This window comes from Nicotiana attenuata, unplaced genomic scaffold, assembly GCF_001879085.1.
Source record: "Nicotiana attenuata strain UT unplaced genomic scaffold, NIATTr2, whole genome shotgun sequence".
Lineage (NCBI taxonomy): Eukaryota > Viridiplantae > Streptophyta > Magnoliopsida > Solanales > Solanaceae > Nicotiana > Nicotiana attenuata.
In genome coordinates, this window is record NW_017670667.1 from 202457 (window position 1) to 220685 (window position 18229).

Here is an 18229-nt window from a genome sequence, read left to right on the forward strand (position 1 = left end):
CTTCCCCCCACATTCTAGTTGGCAAACCAGAACTTATCAATAATGCGTTCATCATCTCCTTTAATGAACGATTATTTCTTTCTGCAATCCCATTGGATTGGGGCGTGTAAGGGGCCGTTGTTTGATGAATAATTCCATATTCTAAACATATTTGTTCAAAAGGAGATTCATATTCACCACCCCTATCACTTCTTATCATTTTGATTTTCTTATTAAGTTGCGTTTCAACTTCATTTTTGTATTGCTTGAATGCGTCTATTGCTTCATCTTTACTATTAAGTAAGTAAACATAGCAATATCGAGTACTATCGTCAATAAAAGTTATGAAATACTTTTTTCCACCGCGAGATGGTATTGACTTCATGTCACAAATATCTGTGTGAATTAAGTCTAAAGGATTTGAATTCCTTTCAACCGACTTATAAGGATGTTTAACATACTTAGATTCCACACATACTTGACATTTTGATTTGTCACATTCAAACTTGGGCAATACTTCCAAATTAATCATTTTTCGTAAGGTTTTATAATTGACATGACCCAAACGTATATGCCATAATTCATTTGACTCAAGTAAGTAAGACGAAGCTGAAATTTTATTATTATTTTCAACAACCATTACATTCAGCTTGAAAAGGCCCTCAGTGAGGTAACCTTTTCCTACAAACATTTCATTCTTACTTATTACAACCTTATCGGAACAAAAATACATTTAAACCCACTCTTAACAAGAAGTCCAGTAGAGACTAAATTCTTCCTAATCTCGGGAACATGAAGGACGTTGTTCAAAGTCACCACTTTGCCGGAAGTCATTTTGAGAAATATCTTCCCACATCCTTCAATCTTTGTCTTTGAAGTATTTCCCATAGAAATCGTCTCATCGGGTCCAACAGGAGCATAAGAAGCAAAAGCTTCTCTAACAGCACAAACATGGCGAGTGGCTCCAGAATCAATCCACCACTCTTTAGAATTGCCCACCAAGTTGCATTCGGAAAGCATGACACATAAATCATCAACATCATCATGTTTTTCAACCATGTTTGCTTGACCCTTCTTCTTGTCTTTCTTCGGAGCACGACACTCCGTAGATTTGTGACCGATTTTTCCACAGTTGTAGCAGTTTCCAGTGAACCGCTTCTTGCTTGGGTTGTATTTCGCTCCAGAAGCCTTCTTCCTCTTTTTGTTCTCTTCAACAATATTTGCTCCTATTATTGTTGAGTTTCCACGGCCTCTCTTTTCAGCAGCTTTGTTGTCCTCTTCGATTCTCAACCGAACAATGAGATCTTTAAGGGACATCTCCTTGCGTTTGTGTTTCAAGTAGTTTTTGAAGTCCTTCCACAAAAGAGGCAACTTCTCAATCATTGCTGCTACTTGAAATGCTTCATTGGTGACAAGACCTTCAATGAAATTTCTGTTAGTAAAAATACTAAGATTATTACTTTCAACATCAATATTAATTTGATTTATACCTTCAGCAAGGAGATCATGAATACTCACTTGCAATTCCTGGACTTGGGTAATAACAGACTTGCTATCTACCATTTTGTAGTCCAAAAACTTTGCAGCAACAAACTTTTTCAACCCGGCATCTTCGGTTTTGTATTTCTTTTCAAGCGCAGTCCACAGTTCCTTTGACGTTTCCACGCCACTGTAGACGTTATACAAAGCATCCTCCACCCCGCTTAGAATATAATTTTTGCACAAAAAATCTGAATGCTTCCACGCCTCAATCACGAGAAAAGGTTCAGTTTCTGGAGTTTCATCGGACAGCACAAGAACATCTTCCTTGATGAACTTCTGGAGACTATAGTAGTCAAATAGAAGAACATCTTTTGCTGCCAGCGCTTGAAATCAATCCCGGCAAATTTTTCGGGTTTCTCCGCCGGTGCCAATGCTGCCGGTGTCGTTCGGCTTGTTGAAGCATTGGCAGTCACCATTGGAACAGCTTGGTTCTCATTCTCATTAGTCATTTCTGTGAAAGAATGACACAAACGTTAAAATTACGTAGATTTTAATAGAGTACAAAACCACAAAGGTTTTACTCTTCCAGAAACAGTAAGTACAAATACAGAAAATAAATTAAATTCCTTAAGCTTGTTAGTATACTGTATTTGTAAAATAATTCTGGAAATATAAATAAATATAAACAGAAATGAACATAAACAGAAATGTCAGAAAATCAATTCGAGCCCACTGAATTCACAGTGTTTCCTTAAGGAATTTAATTCCCTCCTAGTACCCAAGGTTGTGGATTATTTCCTCCCAGGATAGAATGAATTACACACTGGTGTAGTGGTACTTTAAACCCCAGCGTTTCAGCGAACACAAAATTCGGTAGCAAATCACACTTACTTTTTACTTTGTTTGATGCTAAAAGTATGCAGAAGAAGGAGAAGAAACTCAGAAAATCGTAGTGAAATTCTGAGCAGAATAGTGTTGTATTTATAGCCAAAGTTGGGCTGAAATCTGAAGAGTAATATTAATATTCTATTATTAAAACAAATATTTAATAACATTTCTGTTAATATTTTACTATTAGCCGTAGCCGTAGCCGAGCGACGACGACGGCGCGAGGCTTGCCTTCTTCTCAACTCTTTAAGAGCTAGAAGAAGAGCAATTGCTTATATACCCATAAAAAAACCTCTTCCTCTTTCAGTATGGGACAATGCCCATTTGCCAAGGGGGAACTTAAAATTTCACTCAAAAATTCCATTTCCCTCCATTTCCCATTCACCCTCTTTTAAGTATTTAATATATTAATTAAATACATCCAAAACCCAACACAACTATGTGGTCTCAGAATTTTGTGGACCCAGATGTGTAAGATATGGGTCCACAAATATGTGAGATAAAAAGAGGCGTCACACAACTAGTGTAAGTTGTGTGAGGCACAAAATAAAATCACTCGGATGGGATGGTTAGGTGTGATGGAAGATTCTTTAATTAATTTGTGGATATATGTCTGTTCTGTTGCAGGTTGATATCTTCAATAATTTTGCCAGGATCTCCTTTGCTTCCTACTACTGTCTTTTTGCTCTATTATTACGTTGAACATCAATTTTATGGTTTCTCAATTTTTCTAAAATACTTCTACTGCATAGGTTAGAGAAGTGGAAAAGGAAAGGGAAAGAGGAAGAGCGACAATAAGAATTGAACCTACATTTATTACGTGAGAGACTCCCGTCGATATCACTATATTATAAGTGTTGATAGTGAGAAATTGATGTTGTATTATATGTTTATTTATGACTTTATGTGAAATTTTGGAAATTTATTCTATTTATTAATAATAGGAACGACTGTGCTGCTTAATTAGGGTTCCTCATGTTTAAGAATATTCCATATTTAATTTATTATGTTCAAAATAAGTTTTATATCTTTCACGGCATTATGGCACCTACAAAAAGTATATTGTAATTCATTTAAATAAAATTATAATCAAATTAGGATGAACATAATTAGTTCTCTGATTCTCTCATATTAGGAACAGATGGAAAGGCCAGTCACCAAGAGGGGAGAAACGCCCAAAAAAGTGGTTTATATCATTTCAGTTGTAAATAGTTGTAAGAACAAGCTTAAATAATAGGGAAAATGACATTGTATAGCCGCTCTCAAAATAATAGCCGAAAAATATATATTTTTTGTATATATACACATTCTGTATGTTTTATACAAAAATTATACAAATTTTATACACTTTCAGCTACCAAATATAAATAATTTCTGGCGCGGGCTAAAAGTGAAAAAACTTCAAATAGGGGGAACTCACACTGCACTCTGTTTTTTAATTAGTTTGCATGTTACATCTATATTGGAACGCTTTAGCACCAAGAGGTAGAGTGAGACGAGTGAGATTCCTCCGTCCTAAATAAGAATTTTTGGATTCAAGCCCTGAAATGGAGAACTTCTTGGCAGAGAGCGTATTATTCTCCTTAGAAGATCAACATAGTGCGAATTAAATTATCGAGTACAGATAAGTTTTTTCCACGAGCAGGCAGCTGAGCAGGGAAGCAGCTATACACAGGGGTGAAACCACGTTGTCCTAAGTTCATCGAAAAATTACACTATATATATAGGTAAAATATTAGGTTTTAAAGGTATATAACATATATAGGACACCCTTCGTCGGAAAATTTTTTGACTTCTTTCAAGTTTGAACACTCTTGGGAAATTCCTGGCTTCGCCTTTGGCTATAGACATGAACTTATTTGGCAGGCTGTTCAGAGAAAATGGAGTATTAACATATGATATTTTCACAGTCCCTTCGAGTCTCTAATGAGTTCATGAAGTCTGGCAATGAAAAACTGAAGTGGTACATTATTACAGTAATCACAGGTATACAGAAAATTAGCCGGGATTGACCTTTGAATCAAAACAATTGACTCCAAACTAACTACAGAACTCAGAAAAACAAAGGTTTCCTTTTTAGCATTTATTTGGACAGGGAAAACTATTGAAAATCAACACTTAAGTCCATAACAACCTCCTTCCACATAGGCGTGCTTCTTCATTTTCAGGCAGCTTTCTTTTGCTGCAAAAGACCAAAATAATAACATTAACAACAATGTAAAACAAATTATTTCAGTTTCAGTAGCTGATAGTAAGTTAGTAACTCCATAAGCTTATATCAATCAGGAAGTAGTGTTTATGGCATAGGTCGAGTGTAGTAGACCGGTGAAGCCAGTGGCGAAGCCAGAAAACTAAATAAGCTAGTGGGCAACGCAAGGGTGTTCAAAGTCAATTTTTTTTAATCAATAACAAGTAATATTTTATCGTACACACAGTATAATTTTTCGGCGGAAGGTGTTCAGTTGACCACCCTTGGCCACACATACCTTCGCCCCTGGTTGAAGCCCATACTTCTTATAGGTTTTTACCAGAACGTTAAAGATACGTGAGACAGGTACAAGTCCGAGCAAATCATTATATAATGATAAATAAGCTTGCCCAAATAAACCAAATATGTTGGTACTAAGCTAATAACGGCGAGCTGACAATTTAAAAAGGAAAGTCTAATAATGCAAAATATAAGTAAAATTACTTCAGTGCTATTCATGAATAGGTCCATAATCCTGTATAGCACTAAAATGATTCATGAGTACTAAAGTGAGAAAACCATCTTTCCCACTCCTGAATCGAGTGCGATAACTATCTTTCAAATCAAAATATGGCCATTTGTGTAATTTCAATAACCTCATTTAGCTCATACAAACATATGACCATTACTGCATAGATACTTCCATTCTACCTAACCATCTTTGGAAAAAGCTCTGATTATTAGTAATGTTGTCACCAGATTCCAAGTTCATGCAACTGAGCAACAAACTAATCGTACGTGTTAACCAACAACAAATTCTTTCCCTATAATGTATATTTTATGATAAATTTGGAACCATCATTCGTTTTTTTTCTAAAGGAATCAAATTTCATTTTTGCACAGTTGGACTCACCCTTTTCTCTTCCTCCATCTTGGCCTTAATGAAGGAGTAGAGTGCAACACCAGCAATTGCAATGCAGGTACCAATACCAGTTTGTGTGGAAATTTTGTTACCTGCAACATACGTATCGTTTAGAATTCCTTATCTTGGTACAAATAACATGGAATTCTGCTGATATAACTTTAAATGTGTATATTACCGAAGACAATAATTGAGAATCCAATCACGAACACACGTTTCAACACATTTCCAACTGCGTGTGTGAGAGGTGCCACCCTCTCAAGGGTGTTTGTGGCTACCTGGAAGTGTAAGAGAAAACATTATGCATCGACATCACACATTAATAGGTGTATGAGATTTTTATGAATGTTGCAGCATAATGACTTTTAAGGAAACTTATCTAAATGGGAATACCTGATTGTAGAGGTGATAAAACATTCCCACCCAAAACAGATCTGTTACGAATTTCGTTAGACCAACTTTAGCAATGGCATCAGCAAACCCGTGCTGGAGCAATTGAGGTCCCTCAATCTGTGACATAATCAAAATGAAAAGTATAAAGTGAGAAAGAAGTGGATGAGGGGAAAGGAGGAAATAAAAACAAGTGGCTAATCCTGATGTTATCAGACTCACAATAATGGCAGGCGGGATACACACGATAAGGGCAATGATTGATATGTAGGCGTAGACATTAGTACTATCCATATCAGTCTGCAAAAGAAGAATTCATAAGTGAAATCCTCGATATAGATTAGACTGAATGGTTTAATAAGTCAGAATTGCGTAGAGTATACCATAGCTTTCTTCGAGTATATACTCCTGTATGTGAAGGAGATGTTAGAAATCATAGCACTAATGAATCCCAACCAATTGAATGATAGCTCAGTCAATGAAGCCATCGCAACACCTGCATACAGTTGAAAGGTAAATCACAACATGGTAACTGAAAATAATAAATTTCTCGTTATCAGTAAACCCGAGTGGAAGCAGACAGTGAAGAATAGAGCTAACCAAGGACAACAGGAGCCAGTGACAGCCATAGTGCTAAAGGTATTTGTTGCCCAAGAATGAACTGAGATGCAGATGCATTGAAGAAAGGCTCAAGAGCTGTATCAAGAAAAAGAAATATTCGTCATTATATACTAGAACAAAGATTATAAAATAAATTGTTCTGTTGCAAAAGAATGTGACCTTTAATTGTGTGAGTGAATGAGACTGCAACTGCAGCAAACGAGACATTGCTGGTCACATGGCCAAGTGCATGGCAAAAGGCAACAGGGGTGAGCAACTTCAGTTGAGTTGAATCAATAGGCTACAAAAGAGAAGTACAAATTAGTCGAGCTAAAACCATGTTATCAATCAATACTTCACCTTATTGAATAGCTTTTAATGATGTGGTGATTTATAAATGATCACGAACCAAGAATCGAAATGTGTGCTCCACTTTTAGAAGTTTTCTCCTAATCTATGTTGTGCGGATTCTCCAAAATGATGCTGCACCCGTGTCAGATCCTCAAAATATACACTACTTTTGCAGGATCCAACACGCACCCAGTGACATTTTCGGAGAGTCCGTGCAACATAGCTCCTAATGGCCTGCCATTCCCTTTCAAGATGAAACACAAATCAAATTGGAGATCTCCGGTGTCTTTTATCCAGAAAAAAGGGCATTATTAAAAAATAAACACAAGTCACTTAAGGAACTAAGTTTAGTACCATACCAAACAAGATTAACCTTGCTAATTTAGTCCTTTAACCTTGCAGTGGCAGTGCAATTTTCTTTAGACTATCAATAGCCTTATTTTCCACGTTACTACGGTTTCCTATAGTTATCATTTAGGTGATTTGATACTGTAAAAATTCTTTCTCTCCTAGTATGTAGAAGTTAAACTTAATCACAAACTCTCAAAATACCATATTGAGTAGTAAATAGTTTTAATTACATAAGATAACATATTTTAATAAACATATCAGTTAAAAAAAAGAAAGAAACACTTACAGCTCGCTTTGGGAGGCCTACAGTCCAGCTTATCAGGCAATATACAACCCCAACAGCCAAATGAATAACAGATACAAAACTGTGTATAACCAAAATAATTATTAAAAAATAACAAATCTGTAAAATAATAAAAGGTTCCTTATACTACAATCCAAAATTGAATACGCTTTAGAAGAAAACAAAAAAATTGACATTGAAATACGTACTAAGGATAAGGGAAGTAATTGTAGATCTTCTTGTTGAGGATGTTGAATATCACATTCAGAAAATACCTATAACAACAAACAAGGTCAAATTCGTCATTCAACACTCAAAAACCGTTGACAGTTAAAAACAATTAATAAACTCATAAATAAAAATTATCGAGGGTCACGTGACATACCACATGAAGAAGAAAAACCCAGTAATCAGGGTCGCTTTGTTGAAAAACCCGACTTTAGCATCCCTGCGAAAACCAAGGAGGTCAAATCAATTACAAGCAGCTGATGATTAAAAAATATTTAATTTATATGCACAGACAAAATACAAATATAATAAATTTTTACATTGTATAATAGTAATATTTATTAAAGAACGCATTAATATTTAACAAAAGTTTTACTTGTAATTATCTAATAAATAACATGATTATATAAATATTATTTTGTACTATCAGCACATAAAATTTGAACTCAAAAAAATAGATTTAAGTTTTATAGCGCAAATAATATTTATATAATCGGATCATTTAAAAAATAATTCAGGAAACTATATTTAATGAGAGCATCATTAGTTGATAACTTAGAAATAAGAATTAATGATAAATCAACCTGTTATAAATTCTTTAAAACTATCAGTGCATACAACTAAAGTCCAAAAAAGAATTAGAAGTAGCTGATGGGGATTCGGGTCGGGTCAATAAGAGAGAAATGGACTCACCCGGCGGAATCACTGCCTTCGGCCGGCGAAGAAGCGGCGGTGAAGCACGGCTTGATAGATTCCCGCTTAGGAGAAGCTTCGAGAAGAATAGCTGGGCGTAGTTGTCTTCCCCAAATCAAGTTGGCGCCACCGCTAACAGCTCCAATTGGTTTTGCTACAGTAGGGAAACTAGCAGCGGTTAACTTCACTACAGGCTTCCGAAGAAGCGGGAGGCCGCGAATGGCGGTGGCGCCAGTCAAAACGCGAGACTCCATTGACAGTTAGAGAGAGAAAATAATAACTCTGAATTATGGAACTGAATTCTGTTGTAAGAGAAAGAAAGAGGAGCTAAAACTGTTGATGAAATTATCGTGAATGTGGAAGTAGAGTGAGTGGTTGTTTTCAGGTGACGAATGAGCGGTTCGTATTATTTGGATTATATTTATATTTGTCTTCTTCCTAAAATATCCTTTTATTTTCCTGCCTAAAATATCCTATTGGTTCAATATAAATAATATATTATATATTAATAAATGAATGGTTGTTTCTTTTTATTAATTGGGAAATAAAAGCAAAAAGGAAAGGAATCTTGAAACAATAGAAAAGTTATCTCCCTTTGACATATAGGTTACCAGTTCTAGCCATAAAATCAATCATTCATGCTTGTATCAGGGTAAGCTATCTACATGGTATTGCCCTTTTCCAGAGTAATCCTGCCTGAACAAAGTATACTTCATGCACTGTATTACCCTTTAAAATGAGTTTCATGGCTAAATATTTACTCAAAATTAGGAAAGAAAGATTTGGGTCTCCAATTCAAACAAATTTATTTAAGTAATATGCGATCTTTGCAGTCAATAGAATAGCTGCTATGCTTAAAAATTAATATGGATGTCACTATTATTCTTTTAAAAAAAGAAGAAAAAAAAAACGTTCCCCGATTATCAAGATTTTCTAATTTTATGAAGAGTTCTATGCTATCATATGTCAGTTAATAATTGAAGATTTACCTACAATCTTACTAGCATATGATTTTGGCAGAATTCATATAATTTTTGAGCTGCATTTTAGTGAATGCAAATCACATATAATTATGGTTTCAATCTGAGCAAAGGCTCTTTTCTTTTCTATCTTCCGCTCAAAAAGAAGGGAAAAAAAGAAAAGAAAAAAGGGGAAATGGAGTAAAAGAAATAAAAGGAGGAGAAAAAAGAGTTGCATTAACTGGAGTACAAAATGGGAATAACATAAATATAGTGGTGAATTTATTTGACCATTTTTACTTCAGTAAGAGTTAATTCAGCAACTTGACCTAATAAGACATCAGGGGAATCTAGATTGAAGTAGGAATTAAATAGTAAATGAACTCTACAATCTATAGGTAAAACTAAAACAGTTTATCTCTTTTCTTGTTTTGCATAGAGATTTCTAGCCTGTTTGGTCGTACCTTTTTTTGGCCAAAACTATTTTTTTTTAAATAATTTTTTCAAAGTTAAGTATTTTTCCAAGCTTTTAAAAGGAAAAAACTATTTTTAAGTAAAAACAGAAGTAGTTTTTGAGAAGCAAAAAAAGTAGTCTCTTCCCAAAAGTAGTGCTGTATTGTGGGCCGGTCTGGGACCGGGACCGGACCGGGCCCGCGGTCTTAACGGGCTAAACGGTCCCGGCGGGCCGGTCCTGGTGGGCCGGTCCCTGATGGTGTAGAAAGCCCGTGGCGGGCTGGTCCCTTGCATGAGGCCCACGAGACCGGGATCGCTAAGCCCGGGACCGGCAGGCGGTCCTGGGCCGGTTCAACCGGGCCTAACGGTCCTAACGGGCTCCAACGGCTCTTTTCTAAAAAAAAAAAAAAAANGGCCAAATTGCTATTTTTTAAAATTCCAAACGGTTGAAAATTAAAGGCCAACGGCTAGATTTTAAAATCTAGCCGTTGGCCTTTAATTTTCAACCGTTTGGAACTTTAAAAAATAGCAATTTGGCCCCCAAATTTTATTTTAACCCCAAGCTTTATATAATTACACAAGAAAATATATAAGGGAATATATATACATAACATACAATATATACTACAAGAAAATATATAAGGGAATATATATACATAACATACAATATAAAATATATAAGGGAATATATATACATAACATACAATATATACTACAAGAAAATATATAAGGGAATATATATACATAACATACTATATATACTACAAGAAAATTTATAAGCTATAACATAACATAAAATATATACTACAAGAAAATATATAAGGGAATATATATACATAACATACAATATATAGTATACTATACTAGTATACTATACTAGTATACTATACTAGTATACTATATATATTATATTTACATGAAGAAGTAGTACTATATATACTACAAAACAAGATTTTTCAAAATGAGGGCCCCACCCCCAATGACCACCAACGGTCATATTAATTGCACAAATAGCCGGGTTTTTTTTTCCAATTTACAAAACTAACCTTCTCTAACACTATAAGTACCCCCCTCCCTCTTCTTCATTTCAATACTCAATACTCATTTCTCAATCTAAATTTCTCTCAATCTCTCAATCTCCAATTTTCAAGACTTCAAGTCTCAATCTCAATTTTCAAGTTAAATCATGCCTCGTTCGGAAAGAGTGCGCTTATTTGTTTCGCAATACTATGAAGTGCTTGAAGAAAATGAAGAAGGCCAAATATTAAAGTGCAAGAACTGTGGAAGAGTCTTAAATTTTCGTTCAGGGTGTACCACAGGCATTTTAAGGAGGCATATAAAGTATTGTGTTGAGGGTATTTATCCGCAAATTCGTCTTTAAGATTTTTCAACAATTTGTGTTATTTTAAAATTATTAGACGTATTTATGCTTCATGTTGTACTTTGTTATTAATTTATTATGCATGCCAATTTAGTTTTACTATTGATTTGTTATTTTACATTTTCGTCAAACACTTTAATAATTAGATTTCTATATTATATATACTACATATATTTATATAGCCATGCATAAGAGCAATTTATATATATACATATACATATGGTTTACAAGAAATTGCCTTAAATAAAAAAAATTAAAAAAAAAAGCCCGGAAATAAAAAAAAGCCCGTTAGGCCCGCTAAGCCCACGAGCCCGGCCCATTTAGCCCAGGACCATATGGGCTTAGGCCCGTCACGGGCTGGTCCTACCCGTTGAGCCCACGAAGCCCGGGACCGCGAAGTCCGGGACCGCCAGAGCCCGGGACCGCTAAGCCCAGGCCCGTTTAGCCCATTTAGGCCCGGGCCCGGCCCACCATACAGCCTTACCCAAAAGCATATTTTTGAAAAATATGTTTGAAAAAAATACACTAAAAAATACTTTTTAAAAGTTTGGCCAAATACAAACTGTTGCTCAAAATTGTTTTACAAATTGATTAGCCAAACACGAACTGCTTCTCACCAAAAAGTATATTTTTTTAAAAAGCACTTTTCAAAATAAGTTGATTTTTGAAACAAAGCCAAACATGCTATACCTAGGACATGCAGTAACTAGTGTTCCCTCTGTTGTATTTGATTAAACATGAAGGCTTTAAAAAAGAAATAAATTTTATTGAAACTTGTGATTAAAAATATGTCATAAATATTTATATGCCTATAAATTATTTCATTTAGATAAATAAAAATTTAAAGTTAAATTATTTTTAATATAAAAATATATCTTTTTTCCGACTAAAGAAAAAAATATATCACATAAAATAAGACAGAGAAAATACATCTTTGTGGATGGGCCATGCCAAAATATAAGTATCTATTTTATCAAAAAAAAATTATATATATATATATATAGAGAGAAAGAGACCGTCGTTATAATACTTTATTTCTTAAATAGAAAAGACAATTATAGCATGGAGAAGTATATCCATGGTTTTTGGTGACAAATGATAGTGTTCAAGATAAAAGGATAGCTAGAGAAGTATTGGAGAAAGGGTATGGGCTATATGATTGGTTTTGTATTGGAATATGCAAAAATAGGAGATAGAAAATATTATGGCTGAAAAAAGGATATAATCTTTAGGCTTAAAATATTGTGGGGTCTTATCTTATCCAAGATAGAGATTTGAGAGGCCATAGAAGAAGAGCCTGTCTTGTCCAATGCCTCTGTTTTCAATACCCTTATCAACATTTTCTCCCTTTTCTTGTGATGATATTCATGGGTTGGATTCATTTTCAACTGTATCAAAAAAGAGTAGTAGAAGTAAATACTATTTCACAATGACACATATAGCTTCTGTTTGAACTTCTTTTCTTTTTTCATTCGGTATTTAGTATCTGCCTTGAACGAGAAGTCTCAACCTTTGATGGTGCTTCAATTTGAACTCTCAAGAAAGCAGCATGAGTAGAGAAGAGACTGTGAACTAATTAAAGTCACTTTAAATGTCATGAAATGGTGGTGATTGAAGTTTAGGGTAGAGATTAAATGATAGTAGATGGATTGGGTTGGTAGAAAAAGGTAAAAATTAACTGGGTTGCCCACTTTTTAAGGGACGATTATTAGAGTTTAGCTATTTTTTAAATTGTAATAGTAAAGTAGGCATTCTCATTAGGGATTTTTTTCTTATCTATACCATATATAAAACCTCATTACCAAAAATGTGTATAATTTCTAAATTACCCGCCCAGTCCACATTATTTCTACAGTTTTTGTACCAATCATTAAAAGCTAATTAATAGCAGTTGTATCTTCCTATTTATGCGAGCTAAATTTTAGGAGAAGAATATTCTGAACAGATTTGGCGTGAATATTCTGAACAGATTTAGGAGAAGAATATTGAAACGGAAAGGAGATTTCTATTTTTCATCTTCATCTATTCTTCCATATATTTTCCACCATTGATAGCCATTAAAAAACTTGAAAGCTTTGAATTCAAATTTGGGTTCTCAAAAATCATTATTTGTTTGGATTGGGTGTTGTTGTAAATAATTCGGAATATGTTTAGGAGTTTATATCTCAATTTTGAGGAGTTTTGGTGAAGATTAGACTTGGTTTTGACTGAATTTCAGATTGAAACTCGAAGAAGAAGAAGAAGAAGAAGAAATATTTCCAGAAATTATAGATATATTGTAGTTAAATTGTAGAATTGTAGATAAATTGTAGATAAAATGTAGATAATTGTAGATTGGGAAGACTAAAACTTCTACAAATCTTCTACAATTATGTCAAAAATGCCAATTATGCTACAATTGAAATGGAAATTGGGATATTAAAATTCAATGTATTCATTTTGTAGATATCTTGTAGATAAATTGTAGATTATTTGTATTCTGATTGTTGATGCATTGTTTTCTGTTTTCACAAATCCAAAATGACTAAAGCTTCTACAAAAGCTTCTGCAAAAAACAGTCTACACTTTATCTACAATTTTTCTAATTTTTCTACAATTTATCTACAATTTCTGGAAATATGTCTTCTTCTTCTTCGAGTTTCAATCGACTGTGTTAACCAGTAACCTTCAGCCACTGCAAAAAAAAAAAAAAAAAAAAGAGGTCAATGAAAATAACGATACATTGATGTTTTGTACGTGTAAATAGAGAATTGGTAAATAAGAACTAATCTGAAGATACGGTCGCTAAGTTAAGATTTTTGGGGAAGTAAATGAGAACTAATCTGAAGATTATTGATGCTACTGTCCATCTCCAGGGGGGGGGGGGGGGGGAGAGACGGGTAAAGATAAATGTGGGAAGATACGGTCCTAAATTAGCGCCTAATATAAATGCACCCTTAATTATATCCCTAATTTGAATTATGGTATATAAATGGTAATTTGGTATGCTGAAATGTAATTAACACAAACCTTAAACATTGAGGGTAATAAAGTTTCATATATGGTATAGGAAGGTAAAAATCCCTTCTGATTAAATTGGCATGTTTGGTCCAACTAAAATACGGAACATCACTCCAGTATCAGTACTAGGGATTGAAATTTTGACAAGTGAAACCCCAATAAACTATGTTAGAATTTTCAAAATTCAGTAATTTTGAACCTTTACTAGTACAAAATTTAAACGCTGTGAACGATTCCTCATTTTTTTAACCCTTTACTAGTCTAAAATCTAGAAAAATCAAGAACGCTTCATGATTTTATACTTCAGCAGTTTTAACCCTTTAAATACAATATCCTAGAAAAATTATTGGTTTTTGAACATTTACTAGTATAAAATTCAGGAACAATTCATAATTTTTTAATTCACATTATATATACTTCAGTAATTTTTAACCTTTAAATATAAAATACAAAGAAAAATTACTGATTTTTGAACCTTTACTGGTGCAAAATTCAAGAACGACTCGTGATTTTTTGATTCACATTATACTCAACAATTTTTAACCTTTAAATACAAAATTCAGGAAACAAAAATTATTGATTTTTTAACCTTTACTAGTTCAAAATCCAGGGAAATCCAAGAACGATTCATGGTTTTCAAATTTTTAACCCATAATTACAAAAATCAGGAAAATTACTGGTTTTTGAACCTTTACTAGTGCAAAATTCAGGAATGACATGATTATGAGTTCACACTATACTTCAACAATTGAGAGCTATTGCTTCTGTTATTCAAACTCCAAGAACAATTACTGAATTTTGAACTTATAAATATTTAAAGTTCAGTAATCGTTTCTGAGTTGTTCTGTGCTTTAGATTGGGGTATTGTTGTCCAAACTTGTGTTTTCGCAATTATAAGTGGCTACTTTATCAATACAATTTAAAATATGACTAAGCTCAAATAACCGACCTAAAAAGTGACTATTTACCAAGATCATCCTAGAAAAAGAGATTTAGTCACCCCATAAAGCTCTGTAATGTTATATACGCATGTTGTTTAGTTACTTCTTTTGTTATTCCGCCATAAATATTTTAATAAATTAAGCCTAAATTTATGTATTATTTTATGTGAAATAAATGTAGAATAAGAATGCATTGATTATGATAAAAAGATAAAAATGACCTCACTCTTCAGATTTCTTCTTTTCCTTAAAAAAAAATCTAAGAAAAAATATCTTTTTTATTACAATCCCAACATTACTAATCCTCGCATTATAATTCATTTATTACCATCCATGCAATACTTGTTTTCAAAATAGACGACCCAGGATATGCTCCATTTGATGAATTTTGTGATTCTATTTCTATCTAGTATTTGATAACTTGATTATCAGTTTAACAATGATGAGGAGCTTCAGGAGAACTAATTTGCACCAATTACCTAGAAATCTTTTTGCATTGATTCATAATTCATGGCAACATTTTTTTGCAACCCTTCTTCTTTATTTGAATTGGGTGAATAATGGACATTTCTAAAATCAAACGGAATAAGTTGATTCATGTATCTTACTAACAGGGGCGGATGTAGCATTATCAGGACGGGTTTAATTAAACATAACTTTCAACGCAAAACATAAATTTATGCATAAAAATTTCATTAAAATTGTAACAGACAACTGACAATAGTTTAATACTAAGAACATTAAAAGTTAAGATCATAAAGTTTAAATTCTGAATTTGCCTCTATTTACTAACTAGACCAACTAAAACTATAAAGCTTAACCAAGTTATCGCGAAACATGAACTTTTGACCGGGCCTGGGCAAAGATAACCCGTAGTGGGCTAAGCCCATAAAGTTTGGGTTTCCTATTCCATTACATGCAATCAGCATTTGGGCCTCAGTTGAGCAAGCAGGTTAAAATAGCACGGTATAGCCAGTTTTCGGACTGGTCATTCAAAAATAGCCAGCGTTTACCAAGTCAATAAAAAATAGTCACTATTTTGCTGTAGCAGAGACCGGTCCAGCATAATATACTGGAGTTCGGTGCACCTGTGTATGAACTCCAGCATATTATGCTGGACTGGTATACTTTGCTGGCTCCAGTATATTATGCTGGAGTTCTAGTGTACTTTATGCTGGAACTCCATCATATCATGCTGGAGTTCCAGCATACTTATCTTGGAACTCCAGTATAATATGCTGGACTTCAAGTATACTTATGCTGGAACTCCAACATAAAATGCTGCATATTTTTCGGGTTTTGAACAGTGTTTTCGCTCAGATTTATCTTTACATGAAAAGTGGCTAAATATCGATTACTTTTGAAACTAGGCTATTTTTGAACGATCAGTTGTAAATCTGGCTATTTTTAAATTTCACCCAGCAAGCAGGCTCCCCCTATTGAGACCCAATCTTATGGGACTATTTTATACAATGACAGTGCAAATTTTTTTTGGAATATTTATACCGTATAGTCACTCTAAAAAATAACCCGTAATATTTATTTTTTATATATTAATGTACAACATACATTAATATAAATATTTTATTCAACCAGTGTAAATTTTTGTATATTTGGCTAGCGGATGCAATTATTTTGATCGAATGGCCAAATGTGTAACTTGCCCAATATTTTTTACACTATAAATGTATTTCAATTGTATCTGTTATTTGCTGCTTTTTAAAATTTAAATTACCAATTAAGTTATGCTGGGATTAGTTATACTTATACTGAGATTAATTATGCTGGGATTAGTTATCCTGGTATTATTTCTTATTGGTTGTTTGATATGTTGTATTAATCATCGGGATTGCCAATTTTACTCCTTTATCCTGGGATAACTTATCTTGAGATTACTATTCCACCCTCTGACATGTATAACTCACCTCGATACTTTTTTAATCCTGAGATAACTTATCCCGGGATTAGTAACTAAACAAGGGATAAGACGATACTAAATTTTTATCCCAAAATTATTTTTGCTTATCCATCATGCCAAATAGGCGTGGCCCCTATTGAGGACAAAATGCGGGAAGCGCGGCTTAGGTGGTTTGGTCATGTGAGGGGGAGGAGCACAGACGCCCCGGTGAGGAGGTGTGAGAGATTGACATTGGAGGGCCTACGGAGAGGTAGAGGTAGGCCAAAGAAGAGGTGGGGAGAGGTGATTAGGTAAGATAAGGCGTAGCTTCAGCTGACCGAGGACATGACCCTTGATAGGAAGGTATGGAGGTCGAGGATTATGGTAATATAGTAGGTAGTTTAGAGTGTTCATAACAGTAGTATTGGTACGCAGTCTCGCTTTCTGTTGGTAGTAGGTTTTTATGACTAACCGTTATTTTCTTTCATTGTTAATCACCTTACTATCTTGTTGTTTTTATTATGCTTTTATATGATTTTTTGGTAGTGTCCCTTCTTGTCTATATTTTCATTAATGTGGTGCTTATGCTTTCCTAAGCCGAGGTCTATTGGAAACAACCTCTCTATCCTCACAAGGTAGGGGTAAGATCTGCGTACACACTACCCTCCCCAAACCCCAAAGTGTGAGATAATACTGGATATGTTATTATTGTTGTTGTTGTTGTTGTTATCTATCGTACCAAACGATCCCTTAGTACTTAGAAGTAAAACTTTTGCAATAAAGTATACGTGCACATATAGCTGCTGTATTCTCGGGGAAATGATTAATGGATGCATGCCAGATGACCAAACATGGGTTTTGTGGTGAGTGGATTGCAAAAGGCTGACCTGATGGATAAACGTATGGAGTCTAGAACTAACTTGATGCATAGTTGAATGCAGGGGCGGACGTAGAGTTACGGCACTGGGCATGAATTTATATGTGAAAATCACTAAAATTATAACATATGATAGATTAGAACCCATAAATTTAAAAATCCAATAAGTTCAATGCCAAAATCCTTAAAAGTTTGGCCTTTAAAGCTTAAATCCCGGTTTCGCCTCTAGTTAAATGGTTCCTTCAAGTTTTTGAGCTAATGATGTTTTAGGCAATCAAAACTTATGTTGCGCGAACTCTTCAAAATGCTGTTGCACCCGTGTCGAGTCCTCCAAAAATGCATTACTTTTGGAGGACCTAACATGCG

At 34.1% G+C, this 18229-nt stretch overlaps 1 protein-coding gene across 1 annotated transcript; it reads right to left on the reverse strand.

The window, feature by feature from the left end:
- Nucleotides 1-4219: 4219 nt before the first annotated feature.
- Nucleotides 4220-8740, reverse strand: LOC109242071 (triose phosphate/phosphate translocator, chloroplastic). The gene is made up of 12 exons (XM_019408900.1): nucleotides 8356-8740; nucleotides 7820-7882; nucleotides 7644-7709; nucleotides 7438-7516; nucleotides 6630-6750; nucleotides 6450-6545; nucleotides 6233-6345; nucleotides 6072-6149; nucleotides 5853-5969; nucleotides 5638-5737; nucleotides 5451-5551; nucleotides 4220-4531 (listed from the first exon to the last, which is right to left on the reverse strand). The coding sequence occupies exons 1-12, from the start codon at nucleotides 8607-8609 to the stop codon at nucleotides 4514-4516; spliced, it is 1206 nt and encodes a 401-aa protein (XP_019264445.1). The 5' UTR covers nucleotides 8610-8740; the 3' UTR covers nucleotides 4220-4513.
- Nucleotides 8741-18229: the final 9489 nt, after the last annotated feature.